Below are 15,775 nucleotides of genomic sequence, written 5' to 3' on the forward strand. Positions count from 1 at the left end.
CGATTTCGGGGTCATAAATTGGCGATAAATAAAATAGTTCGAGGGCAAAGGCAATAAAGTAAAATGTTCTAATTTCTGCGTTCCCTGCAATGCTCTCGGGTGCTCTGCTGCGAACGTTGGCCATAAGAGTCACAACAAACACTTTGACTGCGGTTTCGGGACGGCTAAAACGCGGGACATTACTCCACGCTCGATGCTAATGCAACGGGCCCCCAAAGGACCCGCATCATCATCGACCGACTGTGCCAATAGTGAGTGCAATCGTCGAACGTTGAGTGCAAACAACCCGTGGACCGGCCAGTCCGGGACCGGGACAGCAGATTAGTTGCGCTGAAGAAGACCGTCGCTCGTCAGTTGTGTATTTAATGTTGTGTGAAAAAGCAATAGGGAAAGACACACACCAAAGGGGTGCTCGGTTCGGGGTGCACCTTGCACCATCCTCGCGCTCGCCTTTCCCCGCGTGCAATATTCTTGATTGGATATTTTATTATCGTAATCTACGGTGTCCGACGGATGATGGTCTTTCCGTCGTGTGTCCGCCACATACGCTCGCCAGTCACCGCATGTATGCTGGAGCGGCACCTTTTTTTTCTTTTTGTTGGCGCATTTCGCTTCGTCCCTGTTGCTGCAAGCCTGTTGGGGTCCAGAGTTATGCGCATTTGCGACCGAGACCGAGGCAAACGAAAAATTGGAAATGTAAATGGGGGCCAGCATTAAACTTATTCGAAGCCACAGATCGCACAGCGCAGCAGTTTGCGCGCGCTCGCGCGACCCTTTGACCTCTCTCTCGATAAATTATTAAAATAAATTATGGAAAGCTTTATACGGAAAATGTTGATTATTGCCTGTAATCGTAACAAATGGTTCAAATAAACTGGGCGATGCAAACGCTGCTGCTGAAGCTTCACAATTACTGTCCCGGCCACATTCTGGTGCCATGTGCCGCGATGTCTCTTGTGTAACAAGTCCCGCTTTGATTGCATAACATATTTTCGATTTACTTTTTTCCTATCGCAAGATTTTGAAGCTATAAAAATCGATAAAAATAGTTGAATGATATACTTTAATGAAAAAAGTAGTAGTATCCTTGACATTTAAAACAGCTTAGGGTATTAGTAGCTGTGTGGTAATGTAACTGCCCGATCGTCGCATCGTTTTCAATTACATTTTTCAGTAGTCAGTCAGTCAAATTGTGGGCTACGTTACACGTCCATAATTATAAGCTGTGCACCGGGGCCACATTGTGGTTCGAAACGCGGGCGTGTGTGGTAAAATCGTCAAACGCCGGTCAGCGGCAGACTGACCGAGACCGAGCCTACCGAGCCCCGTACATACCAATCACGTGACAAGGTCCACTTACCCTTACGCGTCACTGGACCGTTGTTCTCGGCGCCGTTCATCACTCGCCCAGCCGGTTGCCCCGGTTTGGTTTACATTTTTGTGCACCGCCCCCTAGAGTTCACAATGCGGCAACAATGAAAGGAAAAAAAACACAAACCCGAAGCGGGTTGTAGGACCACCGCCTCCCCCCGGGTGGAAAGCAAAATTTAAAATTGTGCGAAATGACATTTGTCAAAATTACAGAACCACTACGGCAGCAGCAGCAGGGCCGGTCAAACCGTACCATTATTGCTCGTCTGATGTGGTGACGACGGCAAAGTTGTCACAATGGCGCGGAACAACAAAATTACAAAAAAACAGGAATCCATGTGTCATGCTGCAAATAAATAAATTATTCAAAACCATCACCCAGCGCTGAAAAGCTCCGACAAGTGGTACACACACACGCGCGAACGTCAACTGGGCCTCGTTCAAGGTTCGAGAAAATGGAAAATGCGCCCGTTGAAAAGTAGTGCAGTTAACGTTGGGGACCTTTTTTCTCCTTGTTTTTCCAACCCCCAATCTCTCTCTCTCCCGCTCTCGCTGACTACCCGATGCACTGAATAATGGATGACAGTGTGTGCGATTCGCGCAGCGCAGTGCTCGTCGTCGAGTGCAACGGACGCAGGATGCAATGCTGCCCGAAAAGGAAGGGACTTTTGTGACGGATGGTAGAGGCGCACGAAATACGATCGAATTTTCCAAATTCAGCACATCGTTCGTTACATTGGGCCTGCTTTCTTTACGGTCACGTTAAAGGAATGTCCTTTGAACGCGCGCTTCACGCGTTTTCGGTCATCAAAGAATGCTTTGGTAGGCCCACTACAAGGATTCCGGGCGTATTTTTTGCCTACAGCGATTTTTACACCTAATTTTTCCCCCTTTACATTATCTTAGTCAAATATACTAAAATTTGACACTATATTATAGTGAAAAATCTGTCACAATATGGTTAAAAGGGTGAGGTAAAAAGTTTCCGAAATTTCAACTTGAAGATTGGAACACTAGTATATGAAAGCTAGTAAATGTGGACCATCTGACAGTTACTAAACAAAATCTAATGCTGTTTGGATGCGTAGTTTCTTTTGTAACAATCATTTGAGTGAATTGATGTCTTCTTTTGGCGCTACAACCGCTGAGCAGTCTTGGCCTGGCACCAGAGACAATGTAAATCTCTGATGCTCTTCTGTAACATTTAGTTTTTACGGACGGGATTGTTAGCCCCGCGCCAACCCCCCTGTCACGCCGGTATCGGGAATCGAAACCATGGCCGGTTGGGTGACAACCGATCCCGGGATTCGAACCACGGCCAGCTGCGCTGACAGCGAAGAGCGTTACCGACTGCTCTATCAGCGGGGGTGAATTGATGTCAGTGTTTTTGGAAAAATGGATTGTGTTTTTCAAAGGTAAATCAAAGATGAGAAGGGCTCTGAGCAAACGGAGCAACCTTCGTGAACACTTATTTTGAAGAGAAAAACGACGCTTATTATTTGGACGGGCTACAGATATGGAAGAATAGCTGGGAAAAGTGTGTAGAGCTACGAGGAAACCAGGTTGAAAAACAAAATTAAAAAACCGGAAAACTTTTATTTTTGTCATTTCAGAAACTTTTCGCCTCACACTCGTACATTTTAAATTTGCTAACCTTTATTTCAGTATTTATTGTTCGTTTTTTACGTTCAATAAGTTAATCCTATTTCAAGACAAGGTTTTAGCATCAAAAAGTATAAACTTTGAAATTGATTGGACTCAGTAGACCCATTGCAATAATTGATTTGTCAACATGTTCGCGCTGGCCATCAGCGAGGGATACACTACATGTCAACAAGTTGCAACATCCCGGTAAAATGGCTGCCACAGAATGTTGTCGAATAATTTATACATTAAGCCCTTTAGCTGCTGCCGCTGCTGGCGGTTTGCTGTGACTGAGAGTTTTTTTGTTTTCTATAAATTTCCAATCAACAGTTTGGAAATCCTACCACCGCGACACCAGTGCGCAAACAGTGGCCTCTGCCCACATTGTGTGGCACGGCAAATGAAACAAAATGGCCGAAGCGAGGACGAAATCAATTGACGGATCGCTCGGGTTCGGACAAAAAGGCCGAAACGGGAAAAAAAGGAGAACCAACAAAAAGTGGAGCTTTCTTTTCCGCTTTCGCTTTGCCCTGCCGTTTGATTGATCAGTGGCGAATGGTCATTGGAAAAGTGTCTCAATTTTCACCACGCTGTCCATCCGCAGGCCGGGCGGCATCCGCGTGTCAGTCGTCTCGTTACGAAGTCACTCCGGAGTCGGAGTGGCAAAATTGAGTTACTTCTCGGGACCAGCCCAGTCCAGCATTCCAGGTAACACCAGCAGCGAACTGTCGCTGACAGTGATGACAGTGATGGATGAGCGCTCGAGCGAGTGGATAATTTCACGTCCCGCGTCGCGAATGTACGATGGCACACTTTTAATTCGTCAACTGCGTTGTGGACACCGTGAAGTGCCGGGCCAGTAATTGATCGAAAATGCGGCACTCTCCTGGAACTACAAGCAGAAGCACCTGAGACCCCGGTGCATAATGGACGGTGTGATTTAATTTATGGACGCCATATAAAGCCACTCCAGGAGCTGTTGCATGTTGGCGCGTAAAAAAGGGGGGCTCGTGAGCGTGAGCTACTTGACTCACGCTACTTTCGGAAACTCGATGCTCCCCACGGCGGACGCGGGGCCGTGTTGGGCCATAAATTCTAAGCTTTACGTCTTTGCTCTAATCTCCGCGTAAGACCACGCTCCGAACGTACAGCTGCTAAAGGATTTGTCAATGCCGGCAAACGCAATGGCGAGCAACAGACAGCCACCTGCCGGACGGACGACCGTCCGGAGAGGCCACTTTATCCCGCTAAGCGGTAAGCACAAGCGGTGTTGGGTGGGCAATCAAGAACATTATCGAGTAGCGAGGCAAAGATATTGGGTTCCTCAATAAAAATTATAAACATGGCTTTGGGGCTAAAGTTATCACCAATCTAAAGTAACAACAACTTTGTCGTCGGGAACGCAGCAGTAACTTTAGAGCGACTGGAAAATGTGGTGCGCTTTCTAAGCTCTACAATTGAGCTTCAGGAAGTTTTGCAATGTGAGAAGAATATGGTAGTCCCTGGGTGTCAGATGCTGACTAAATGGCATTTAAACATTCCAACTAGTTTCCGGAGTTTCTGGAGAATCACTGTAGACGTGGCCTTGCGTTGTCCTAAAGAAATAAACACCTCTTCTGATTACCAATTCTGACCGTTTCTGGACCATTGTTAGCTTCAAACAATGCAGTTGAAAACAGAATCCAGACGGTGCAGATGATGCACGTTTTTGGCCATGCGGAAGAAACTCATAATAAACAAGATTTTTTTCAAGTCCCACCAAATACTCAGTAGAATCTTTCTGGGCATTAGTCCTGATTTGGACACCGTTTGAGCTGAGCACCACGCTTCCTTTTTAATCTGAGCCTGGCTGTGCAAGGTGCATCTTCTGCATAAAAATGCCTGAACGGAATCGATGAAACCAAAGTTGCTCGTAATTAGCTGTTACAATATCGGCACCATAAACTCAATTCCCAGTTTCAGCGGCCAATTCAATTACTATTCCTTTTTATGACCAAATGATTTGTATGACTCCACAACGTAACGATACTTTGAAGTGCTCTCACAGTACGCAGCGTTTCCTAAACACCCCTCGAATTAGATAAACCCAACCTTGGGTCCGAGATTTATTTTAGCATAACCCACAGGAAGTTACTCCGGGAGGAAGTTAATTTATGCCAGCAAAGAGAACGTTTGCGTGTAATTTGTGGAAGGGCCAGAGGGCACGGCTGAATTACTGATGCTGACGACCTGGTGTTCTGTTGTGTAGCACCATCAACCTGTAATCTCCTTTCCTCGTTTTTAGGTAGGGTACTTGCGTTCTTTTTCGTTTTGGTTAACAAATTAATAACCGACCGCCTAATTATCCCCGCACGTCCGGGCATCAAATTGTTGGACTTTTATTAAACGCGGGACGACGGAAAACGCTGTCTGCGGAATTAGTGGTACGCGAAGAAAATATTTTTATTCAAGAGTGTGGGCCACGCCATCAACACGCACCTCGCGGAGATTCCCGACTAGAGCCGGGTACCGGGGGGGGGCGGTCAGTGGCATTTGGTCAGTTTGAAGAGTGGGGAACCGATTTTATGTTGGGTGGCTTTTATTTGCTCTAGGATTTATGGGCCCTTGGCACGGAATCGCTCGCAATTACCCAGGTCCACACTGATCCACCGGATGATTATAGTTTGTAGTGCCCGGTTGGATGACATAGAAACGGGCCCCCCGAGTGGTCATGTGTTCACCGTCGACACTCGACACGGCGTGAGTAATGCTGCCGTGTACTGCGGCTGACGCGCGAAGTTCTCGAAAAGATTCCTACTTCCCGGAATGAGGGCTGCGCAAAACTGTTGGCCAAGGAATTACTGGGCAACATAAATAAGTCAACATAAACAATAGCGAGTTCGTGGTTCAAGCGTATTTTCAGCCCGCTGTTTACGGCCCGTTACGCTCGTTGGTCGGTCGAAATCTTCTATTTGAAGATTTTGTAAAATGCCATGTAAATTTTCCATCACGATTCGGGCCGGTGGCCACCCCGGGCCGGAACAGCGGATCCCTTTGATTTATCGCACCGCTGAAAGCAACATTCATTTCGTCTGTCTCCAGAACTTTTGCGCGGCTCGGACCAACCAGGACCACACGGGGCGAGCATCGGAGCGGGAGCGAGAGAGAGCGAGAATTATGATTATTTCACAATGAATTCACCCGCATCTCGTGATTTTCCACGTCCCCACGAACCCGGGCGGGGAACGTTTTTCCATCCCCGCGCTGTTCGGGGCCTGTCAGGTGATGAGATGAATGGACCTCATTATGTGAGCATCCATCCTCCTGTCCTGAAGGCGCTGTCACCGCCGCGCCACCCTCCAGCCCCCATGTACTCGAAAGCATCATTATGCAATCTGTTGACTTCGGGAAAAGGAAGAGCGTAAAAAATGGGGCAAAAAAAGTGAAATCCTTACTTTCGGTGTAGAGTTTTCCACTCCGAAGCGTGCCGTGGACCCATTTTTCTGTAAAAACATTTTCCCAATTTTCCGTACCGAGCAGGTATGGAGGAAGCCGAGTCCGAAAAGGAAAAAAAGGAACACGAAGAAGCCGAAGAAGCAGCGGATAATAATTTCCCCATTCAAACGCCACTACTACGCAAGCCATCGCCGCCGACGCCGTGGTAATGATTATGATAGTGATTTATTTCCGTTACTCAGTTTCAGCGGGCACCACACTCTTTAGGTGTTCATTTATCAGCACCCTAGGTTGGTGGTAAATAAAATTGGAAAATTTCCTCCGAAACTCAACACGCGGCCCCAGCCCCCCACCCGGTCAGACACTGTCGGGTGGGATTTTCGCGAGCTCTCGCGGCAGCTCGCGTCAGCAGCTTATCCTCCATCGCCGGGCACCGCACAGTACCGGCCAGAACTTGGCCTGTTAGCGAGCGAAAGTGCATTAGCAAATCATTTGAATAAATAATAGAGTTTGTGCACAGATAGAGAGAGAGAGGTAGAGCGAAGAATCCATTAGCCCGGGTGCACATTCCGTGCCGCTGTCTGCCCGGAAGCCGGAACCCGGAAGGACACCCTCGGCTGCGTTTCGCGAGTGACGACAACGACCTCTCTGCTGCACAGCTCGATTAGCACAAACCTGGTGGCAAGAAAGAAGCGGGAAGCAAAAAAACACTCCGAAGAACCGAATCCCAAAGGTGCCTCGCCTGGTGCCAGTTTCTTGATTTCATTGTGAAGCACATCCCCGTGGCGGCGATGAGAGCGCGATCGGATTGCATTCGAGGCTCGAGCGGTGATGCTGAAGCAATCGCTGCTTAAATGATTCCTACTTAGCGCAGGAAGTGCCGCTACCGTGCCGTGGGTCCTGCATTTAGAGCTCCCGACACCAGACGTCATTCGACCCCGGGTGCGAAGTTTTCGTCGCCTCGCCGTCGCTCGGTGGCTCGAATTCGATGCCGTCGTTTAAATTAAGCACAATTCAATTTCAAAACAAACAAGTCCGCCTTTTCGGGTGACGACACCGTTTAACTCCTCGGGCCATAAGTTATTCAATATGTACCCCGAAGGATTCGATCCGATAAGCGTTTGTGAGTCATTCGAGGTGTGTTGCACTATACTTTGGTACCCCGCAGTACAAGCCGCAATAGTTGATTAGTGTGTCAGAGGCCAGTCTAAGGGATATTAGAAAACGCTCACAACAGAACGAACGATAGATGCCTGATAAATCTTTTAGCAATATTCATTAGCGTTTGTTGGGTTGATTTTGGCAGTTTGTGCTTTGACCAGATTCTGTAGCATTTGAATTGGAATTTCAACAATAATAAAAAGTCTTACTAACAGGGCAAAGCTTTCAAAGATTCAATCGAACAAATCATCCGAAATTAGCGGAAAATTTAAACAACCCTTGATTTAAAAAGGAGTTACAGTGTCGTTGAAGGTAAGCAATTTTACGAGACATTGAAGCTACCAGACTTTACAGATTCAACTGCCACAGAATTAGCTACAACAAGAGCATTATGATGAAGTATGAAGAAGTCTTCTTTATAATAGCTCACAAGCCGATGCTGCAAACCGTGTGCGATTTGATTTGACTTAAAACATTTGAATACACTACGTTAAGTTTTGAGTAGAAACTTGTTAAGACTGTTGGTCCACCTTACCTTGTCGCCACATCGCGATGCACTACGTTCATCTGCTCTAGGTACTTCATTCCCGACGCTATTTGTGTAGCAATGTATATTAAGCATCCGTAGCTGAAATAAAAGGGTAAGAAATGATCAGTATACTCAAATAGTTACAATCTTCATCTAAAGTATAGACTGTTGCGCACATTTGCACTCGAAAGTGGTTAAAATTTAATGGACAAATCCTTGCGACCGTTCACAACTTTCAACACAACATCTTTTCGCTGGGCAGCGCCCACGGGGATAGCATTCTTTACGAGTTGAGCCTTTACGGTGTGTTAATGCGGGTCATGCGCCGGGGGCTTCGGAATTACTTTATGGTGGGAAGTGAGTAGAAAGGCAAAACAATAATCGCTTCCTCGGCAGCAACAACACTGTCACACAACAACAAGAACGACCCATGGCCCCCCCGCACGTAAAGCTTCTCCGCGGCCTTCGGCGGGAACATTGAGAACCGAGCCCCCATTAGAAGTGGTAGAGTGTTGGGAAAAAGCGGTTGTAAATTACTTAAAGCAGTTAGTGTGGCGCGTTCCGAAAAGTGGAGCAAAAAAGTAGTGCACGTCCGGTCGGCCGGGTGACTATTACGGGTCGGTACGCGGTCGGTTATGGCCCCGTTGCTGTGGAGCAAAAATCCTGAAATTTATAAACTTAATTTTCCTGGGCGCCAAGCATTGCTCCACACACACACAGCACACAGTGCACAACTGGCAGTAGGACGATCCGTGCCGGGTGCATCGTGAAGCGAAGAAAAGTGGTTCGTTCGTTCGAGGTCGTGTGTTTATCGAGAGTGCAGTTGCCCCGTATTCCCGCAGTGGCCACGGAGGCGAGACCCGGCAGTAGTAGTAGTAGTTGGTCGAGTGGAAATCCTTTCCAGTCGAACACCCGCCGGTTGCCGGTCAAAACGCCGGAACCGGGGTCTTGGTGGATGCGTGCTGCTAGCCGGTGTCACGGATCCCAGGGTAGAGCCCACACAATGCCCTGGCACTGTCCTATCGTCGCGTTTGCCATACTGAGCAAAAGTCACAGTCGCCGGGCCAGGATAGTTATAGGCCACCGTGCCGAGTGATCTCCGTACAGCCTGGGCCTGGGCCCGGGCCGCTGGTAATATTATAATATCCTCGGTTGCAATCAAATTCAAAACCACCGCCCGAAGAATGTGGTTATGCAGTGTTTCTCTCTGTGTGTGTGTGCTGTGCCGAGCGAAAAGGCGCCTCAGGAATGGTGCACACCGGACACCAGCCAGACAGGTCGGTCCGACGTCGGTGACTTCGCCCCTGATGTTTCTGTTGCTTTGCGGTGTAGCTATCAATTATTAATCTTACAAAGATAATGCCCCCCTGGCGGTGGGGATGATCATCGTCATCGGCTGTGGCTTCCTGGCCCCCGGGGGGTTGGTGGTCATCATCAGTGAAAGGATCAAAAATAAGTTACGCGGCTTTCGGCCGGCCAGAGGACAACGAGAAGCCTGAGAGTGTCAGCGTGGCGATAAGATGTGACAGACGGGACCAGAGATTGGTTTTGGTCGTGCTGCTCATCCGACGAACCGACAGCGACCCTCGACCGACAGGTACCTTGGTTCAGCCTTATGTGGCATTTTCGAGAGAAACGGCCGGGACTGGACTCGCCACATGCCTGGCTGGCATGTGCATATGAAACGCACTCACACACGTACACTGACGACGATGATAATGCTTGTGTTTGGGAGTTAAAGGTTTTTTTACTGTCTACAATCGGTCCAAAAAGTTCGTTTTATATATTTTTGTAAAATAAAATCGAACATGTCATTCACATAGTGAGTGTTTCTAGTTTAAAGTCGTTAAAAACATCGTAAACATTATTACAATTTGTTGTTCTATCGCCCAACAAAAGATGTTTAGAGCTTAACAATTTTGACTTTAAGACTGGTTTAAAGATGAAAATTGAGTGAACAGAGTGAAGTTTTTCCACAAATTCAGTGACCTTTTTAAATGAAATCCTGTTGTAGTTATTTGCATCAAGTCAATGATCCGCCGCCATTATGAACTTCACAATTACTTAAAATGAAGAGTGAGATATTTGATTTCAATTTGATTCGCAAAGATTAATTGAAAAGCTACAGAAAACCAAAACAGCGATTTTGGTAAAACGAAGGACCTTCCTATGTTGTTTAGTGCTTGAGTCTATTATTTTTGAGTACTTACACAATTATATGAAATTGAAAAACTTTAACTAATTTGGCTGTGCCATTGTGCAGACCCGCCTGTCTAACCCACCTGACGCCCTGAACTTACCTCAACGAGTTATGCTGCACCAGCGAGCCGGTTTCGGCCGTGTGCTCCTGCAGGAATTGGTTCAGGTCCGTGCTGTACTTGTAGTCGAGCACGATGCAGATTGGTTCGTCCTTCAGGCAGGCACCGAGCAGCTTCACAATGTTCGGGTCGCTCAGCCGGCTGAGCTGTTTCGCCTTCGAGCGAAACTCCTTCTTCATATGGTCCGAGGCGCCCGGCCTCAGCGTGGACACTGCAACCAGGCTGGCACTGAAAGTGAGGGAATGGATCGGGAAAATAGGAAAATTATGAGCATTGTTGTGTTCTCTGGGAACTGGGAAACTTCTCGGACTAATGATGTAAAAAACTTAACCTCGCCGACCCGTGCTCAAAGCCCCAGCCGTTGGGGACGACATTTTATCTTAAACATCGCTTGCAAACGATGCAAAGTCTGACAAGTCTTGCCGACGACAGTATTTGCCAAATCCAATTTCCCAGTTTCGCTTCTTTTCCCGTATCGAGTGGGGTCCGATTGTTTGTACGAATGTCCGACGGCAGGGCCCTGTTTGCAGAAGGCTTCCACCGAGGCGGTCCCTCCGAAGCCCTCCGCAAGCTGATGAGAATCGGAAAGGTTTTACGGAATCGCGTCCATCCGGGTAGCTAGCCTGCGAGCTACGAGGAAACTTTTCCCGGCGTCCAGGCGAGTTCCACTTCACGTGGAACTCCGGCCGAACTCGGGGATTCGATGCATAATAAAATCATGGCAAGGATCATGACGTCCCGGCCCGGTTCGGGCTCCAGTCGGACGTGGAGTCCCTGCACTGTGTGACGGACAAATTGGTTTACTTCCCAGTGCGAGGTAGGATTTTGATTGACGCTTTCGTCCCGGAGGGCCCTGAACCTGAACAATGGGAAACTAATAGCTAGGCCCAGGCGTACATTAAGCGATTCGCTTTTTTTTACAATTAAGGAAACTATAATAAGTTACACAGACAAGATCTGATGACTGGTTTTGATTAAAAATAGTTAAAGTTATTTGAATTTGTAGAAAACAATCCTTAGTTTGAACCCACGTTCAAACATAACCGAATCTGAATCCAACCAAATTTTCCGAACTGAATGCGCCCCGTTAGCGTAGTTCTGTGGCGCTTCCGGTTTCATTTTCAGGACCGTTGTAAACAGCGCTAATGGAAGCGTTGTTATTTAAAATTCAGCGCCCAGTCCGACTCGTGTTGTATCGCCTCACAGTGCACCCAGAAACTTGGGCGAAGGATTCGCGTCGAGTGGTTCATGTCCGGTTTTACAACGCGCACGACTGTCCGAGTTGCTGAGTTTCGGTCCGAGCTACAGCATCGGACACAAGCGTTACGGGCGTTCGGCGTGTGTCCTCAGGGAAGAGACCCGGGACCGGGCACCGTTCCGGTGTATCTTGCCGAGCGCCAAACGGGTTGTCGTCGGTTTCGGACTTGCGTCGTCCCGCAATGGCTGTTTTATTCATCAGAAAACTGTAGTCCATAACGGAACCCGGTACCCAAGTTGCCCGTACAAACCGGAGCGCCCGTCTAGCTTCGGTCTAGATTGATGCACTCTAAGCAGGTCGGGCAGTGTGCTGGGCGCTAGCAGAGTTCGCCAACACCAGAGACCGGGTGCTGTCGTTGGAGCTACAATATGCAAACGACCAACTTTGCTCTGGTTCACTTCCGCCTTGACAAACCCCATCGCGAGGATGTTGGCTGGGTGAGTGTTGGGGTTAGGAGCAGCCCAACGAAAAAAAAACTTCCGTTCAATAAAAGTTTTTCTTGGGGCTATGCTCCACGCTGTGTGGATCCGCGCGTTTGGAACGTGGTTTTAAATATTTATTCAATTTACAAGCCATACACACGCTGTGAGCGCTACCTCCGCCAACGATGAGAGGTTGACGTATGGGGCCCGGTAAGCCGGTGGTGCAACGGTGCGAGGCACACATGGTGTACCGAGCGAGATTAAGCTTATTTCGGCCATAACGATCCACCTACCCCGAGACTGTGGGAAACCGAGCTTTTAAATTGACAGCAAAGTTTCGACCAACCACCGGCTAATGCAGCATCTTCTCGGCATCGGCATCGGGACGGGCATCGACACTAAACCCTCCCACACGGAGCCACTTTACAGCATGTGCATAAATATCATATGATGCGGCGATGGGACGCCGCTCATTAAAGAATAATCGGATAAAGATCGTCCCGTTGCTTGTTTCGTGTCCAGGAGGTGGAATGAACTTTTTAATAAGTCGTTGCTACTCCGTTCGATGGTTGGCTCGATGGCAGCTCCATGTCAAACGAGTCAGCCAACGATGATTAATGACTACGGCGGATACGGATGGAATTAACAACTTAGATTACGGGGAAAACCTTAATTCGTTGGAACGATCCGAGCACTTTGGTTCGTTTCGATGCTACGAAGAGGATGTGTTAGTTTGCTTCCCCGTAGCTTTGGAACATTAGTCAAGGGACACACATGCGGTCACAACTTTTACTTCTACCGTACATTCGTTTTTGAATAAACTACCCACGATACACGATCTTTGGGTTCTAGAATCGAAGCAACCCACGCTTAGGAAGCCCTTTTTGTATAGAACTAAGGTTTCCTTCGAGTATACTGAAGTATGTGACTCCTCATTTGTGAGCCGAAAGAAACTATGGGCTACAAATAAAAAAAAGGTTTAATTAATTTAAGTATTTTTTTAAGTAATAAATGAAGCACATTCTGGCGAAAGTTGTTCATCTTAAGCAATGTAAGAATGTAATGAAAGAAATGTATTTCATAATTCATCGGTTAAGTGTCAAAAACAGCAATAAATACCAGACAAACGAACAAAAGCAATATTAAAGCAGTATTGTTTGCCTTAGCCTAATTAGAACAAAACTTGATTTTAAATCGGGAAAGGAATATAAAAGGTCCGATACATTTGGCCATTTTTGAAAAGCTCTTATAAGTGAATTGAATAAACATTACAGCAACCGCCAGAACTCTTCGACACTATTAAAATATCTAGATATTTAAAATATAAAAGTCACAAGCACTTCGATTTAGACTCTTCAAAACTGTAATTCCGCACAACCAAGAACATGTCCAGGCATTTCGGACTTCATCTTGATTTGAATGTTGGAGGAAAAACCAAACCTAGATATCAAACCCGGGAAGGCGGTCCTGCGGTCTCTTACCTGTAGCCCTTCGTCTCGCAGAGGTGCAGCTCGCCGAACACGCCACAGCCCAGCTTCTCCACTATCACCAGCTTGTCGCGCGGATACTCGCTCAGCTGCAGATCGTCGTCGGACACACCGAGGTCCAGGTCACTGTAGGCGTTTAGCTGCTGCTGTTGCTGCTGCAGCTGCTGGTTTGACGGAGTGGTCGGTGTGGTAGATGGTTTGCAGATGGCCGTCGCTGCGTAGTACTTCTCTGGCGGTGGCGGAACCGGCGGTGGCTTCGGGAAGATGTTGTTCAGCGTCGGGGGCGTCAGCCGAACGCTAACGTAGCCACCGGGAATCTTCGGTATCAGGTCCTGCATGTGCGGCACGGCGTACTCCTGGCACACGATGTCAGGAACATCTGCGAATTGGGATGGGATGGGTGTGCGAATCAGTGAGAATTCATCCTCCGGGTTCCCTATTTCTTTATCGGGTGTAGACGACGACCTCTAATCGAGATGATTAATTTTGTACCCCTTCTAGGCAGCCTGACGCGTCTCGCGTCCTCTTTTGGTGACGAAAACCAAGACTGGAGGTGGTGAGTATTAAAGCACGAAAAATGCATTAAACAGCATTACCGTAAATTTATATTAGCACCGTTCGAGGCCATTTGGCCAAGGCTAATTGTGGCCATGTGTGGCCCACGGCCCTGAGGCCGCCAAGGATGGACCACCGAGAGTTATGGGCCAAGGGATCCTCTATCTGGACCATCGCTAGTACTGTCGGGCGAATGGCGACAGAAAAAAAAACACCCCACCGATACAACAACCGCAACATAATGCGCCACATGGACTGGCGGCGGTGGCGCCGGCGACGCACCGCTCCCACTCGTCACGGCCACGGATTCGAGATTCAATTTTCCAAACGACCAGGAACGCGATGCATGTGTGTGTGTGTTGAGCGGGAAAAACCATCAGAAAACTATCGCCTTTCCTTTGCCGTGGTAATCGCACAAAAATAAACGACGACGACGACTGCACCGGCGAAGGACGAGTGCAGACCGATGCCGGAAGTTCCTGCGGGCGCCCTGTGCTCGGTGTGCGGTGGGCTGGCAGGGAAACAAACTGTTTGTGCCATTATTGTTGCAATTGCAATAAAATTTTATGTGCATGTTGTCATTTCCAATTTCGCTCGGAGGCCCCCAATGCCAACGGACGACGGCTTTGCACATCCTTGCACATCAACCGAGTGGAACAGGATGCAACGAAAATAAACGGTTCCGGGAGGTAACTGTGACTGGCACCGGGCCGAGGGGTGGCGGGGGGTAGATGAGTGGGTTAATGCAAAATCAGCAGTAACACCCGGTCCGCATTCGGTCCTTCTGGCTGCTCGACACACTAAACGTTCTTCGCGGTTCGCGCGGATCTTCAGGACACAGTGGGGCGGGAGGTCTCGAGCTCTATCTCTCGAGTGGCGTTCGAGTGCAAACTCCGGAACGGAACAAACAATCTTCGACGCGCCCGCCACGGAAAAGCGATTCCGGCGAACCAAAACTCAATGACCTCAAGGAGGAGGGATTCAATCGATCGGAAACTACATAACCTGATACAAATCGAAGTTCCTGCCGAAGAGGGTGGTGTGGCATGGGTGTGGTGCCGTCGACCGCGCATCGGTGAGCTTCAAAAGCCCGATGTGCCCGACTCCAGGCGATGTCGACGTTGATGTATGCTGGGCCCCTTCCCCCCGGGGGGGCTCCCGTGGGAATGTTTTGCATGCGCAACCACCGGTCGTCGGTCGTAATCGCGCGCCATTACCGGAAGCAGCATGTAACCGGTCCTGGCCCGTCCCGTCCCGGTTTTCGGTATATTTATCTCGTTTGGTCCCGTAAATACCAAAATATTGGTTCCGTTCGGAACTATTTTCTTGGTGGCGCTGAAAAATGGCGCCTTTATGGTAATCCTTTAATTCCTGTGTGGTTCCGTTCGGTGGTTCAAGAGCTTTAGAAATGGTTCTTTGGCGGTGTAGGTTAACGTGTCTGGTATTGGACTTCGGTTCGGTCAATTCCCTGCCACAATTTGATGCACTTGGAATTGCAACTGGAACGTACTTTTGTTGGTAGACGTTCCGGGAGTCATATTCTCGAGAGGAATACTGTTCATACTTGGAATGAATATTTTCAAAAGCTTTGTAAA

At 48.2% G+C, this 15,775-nt stretch overlaps 1 protein-coding gene across 2 annotated transcripts in view; it reads right to left on the reverse strand.

Moving 5' to 3' along the window:
• Positions 1–15,775, reverse strand: part of LOC128272707 (discoidin domain-containing receptor 2) — a 155,231-nt gene that overhangs the window by 9,229 nt on the left and 130,227 nt on the right. For both annotated transcript variants that reach the window (XM_053010572.1, XM_053010571.1), the window contains exons 7-9: positions 13,620–14,004; positions 10,441–10,686; positions 8,147–8,239 (exon numbers count right to left, since the gene is read on the reverse strand). In XM_053010572.1, the coding sequence (XP_052866532.1) occupies positions 8,147–8,239; positions 10,441–10,686; positions 13,620–14,004 (724 nt within the window). The remainder of the gene's footprint in view (positions 1–8,146; positions 8,240–10,440; positions 10,687–13,619; positions 14,005–15,775) is intronic.

The sequence above is a fragment of the Anopheles cruzii genome, chromosome 3 (genome assembly GCF_943734635.1).
Source record: "Anopheles cruzii chromosome 3, idAnoCruzAS_RS32_06, whole genome shotgun sequence".
Taxonomy (NCBI): Eukaryota; Metazoa; Arthropoda; class Insecta; order Diptera; family Culicidae; genus Anopheles; species Anopheles cruzii.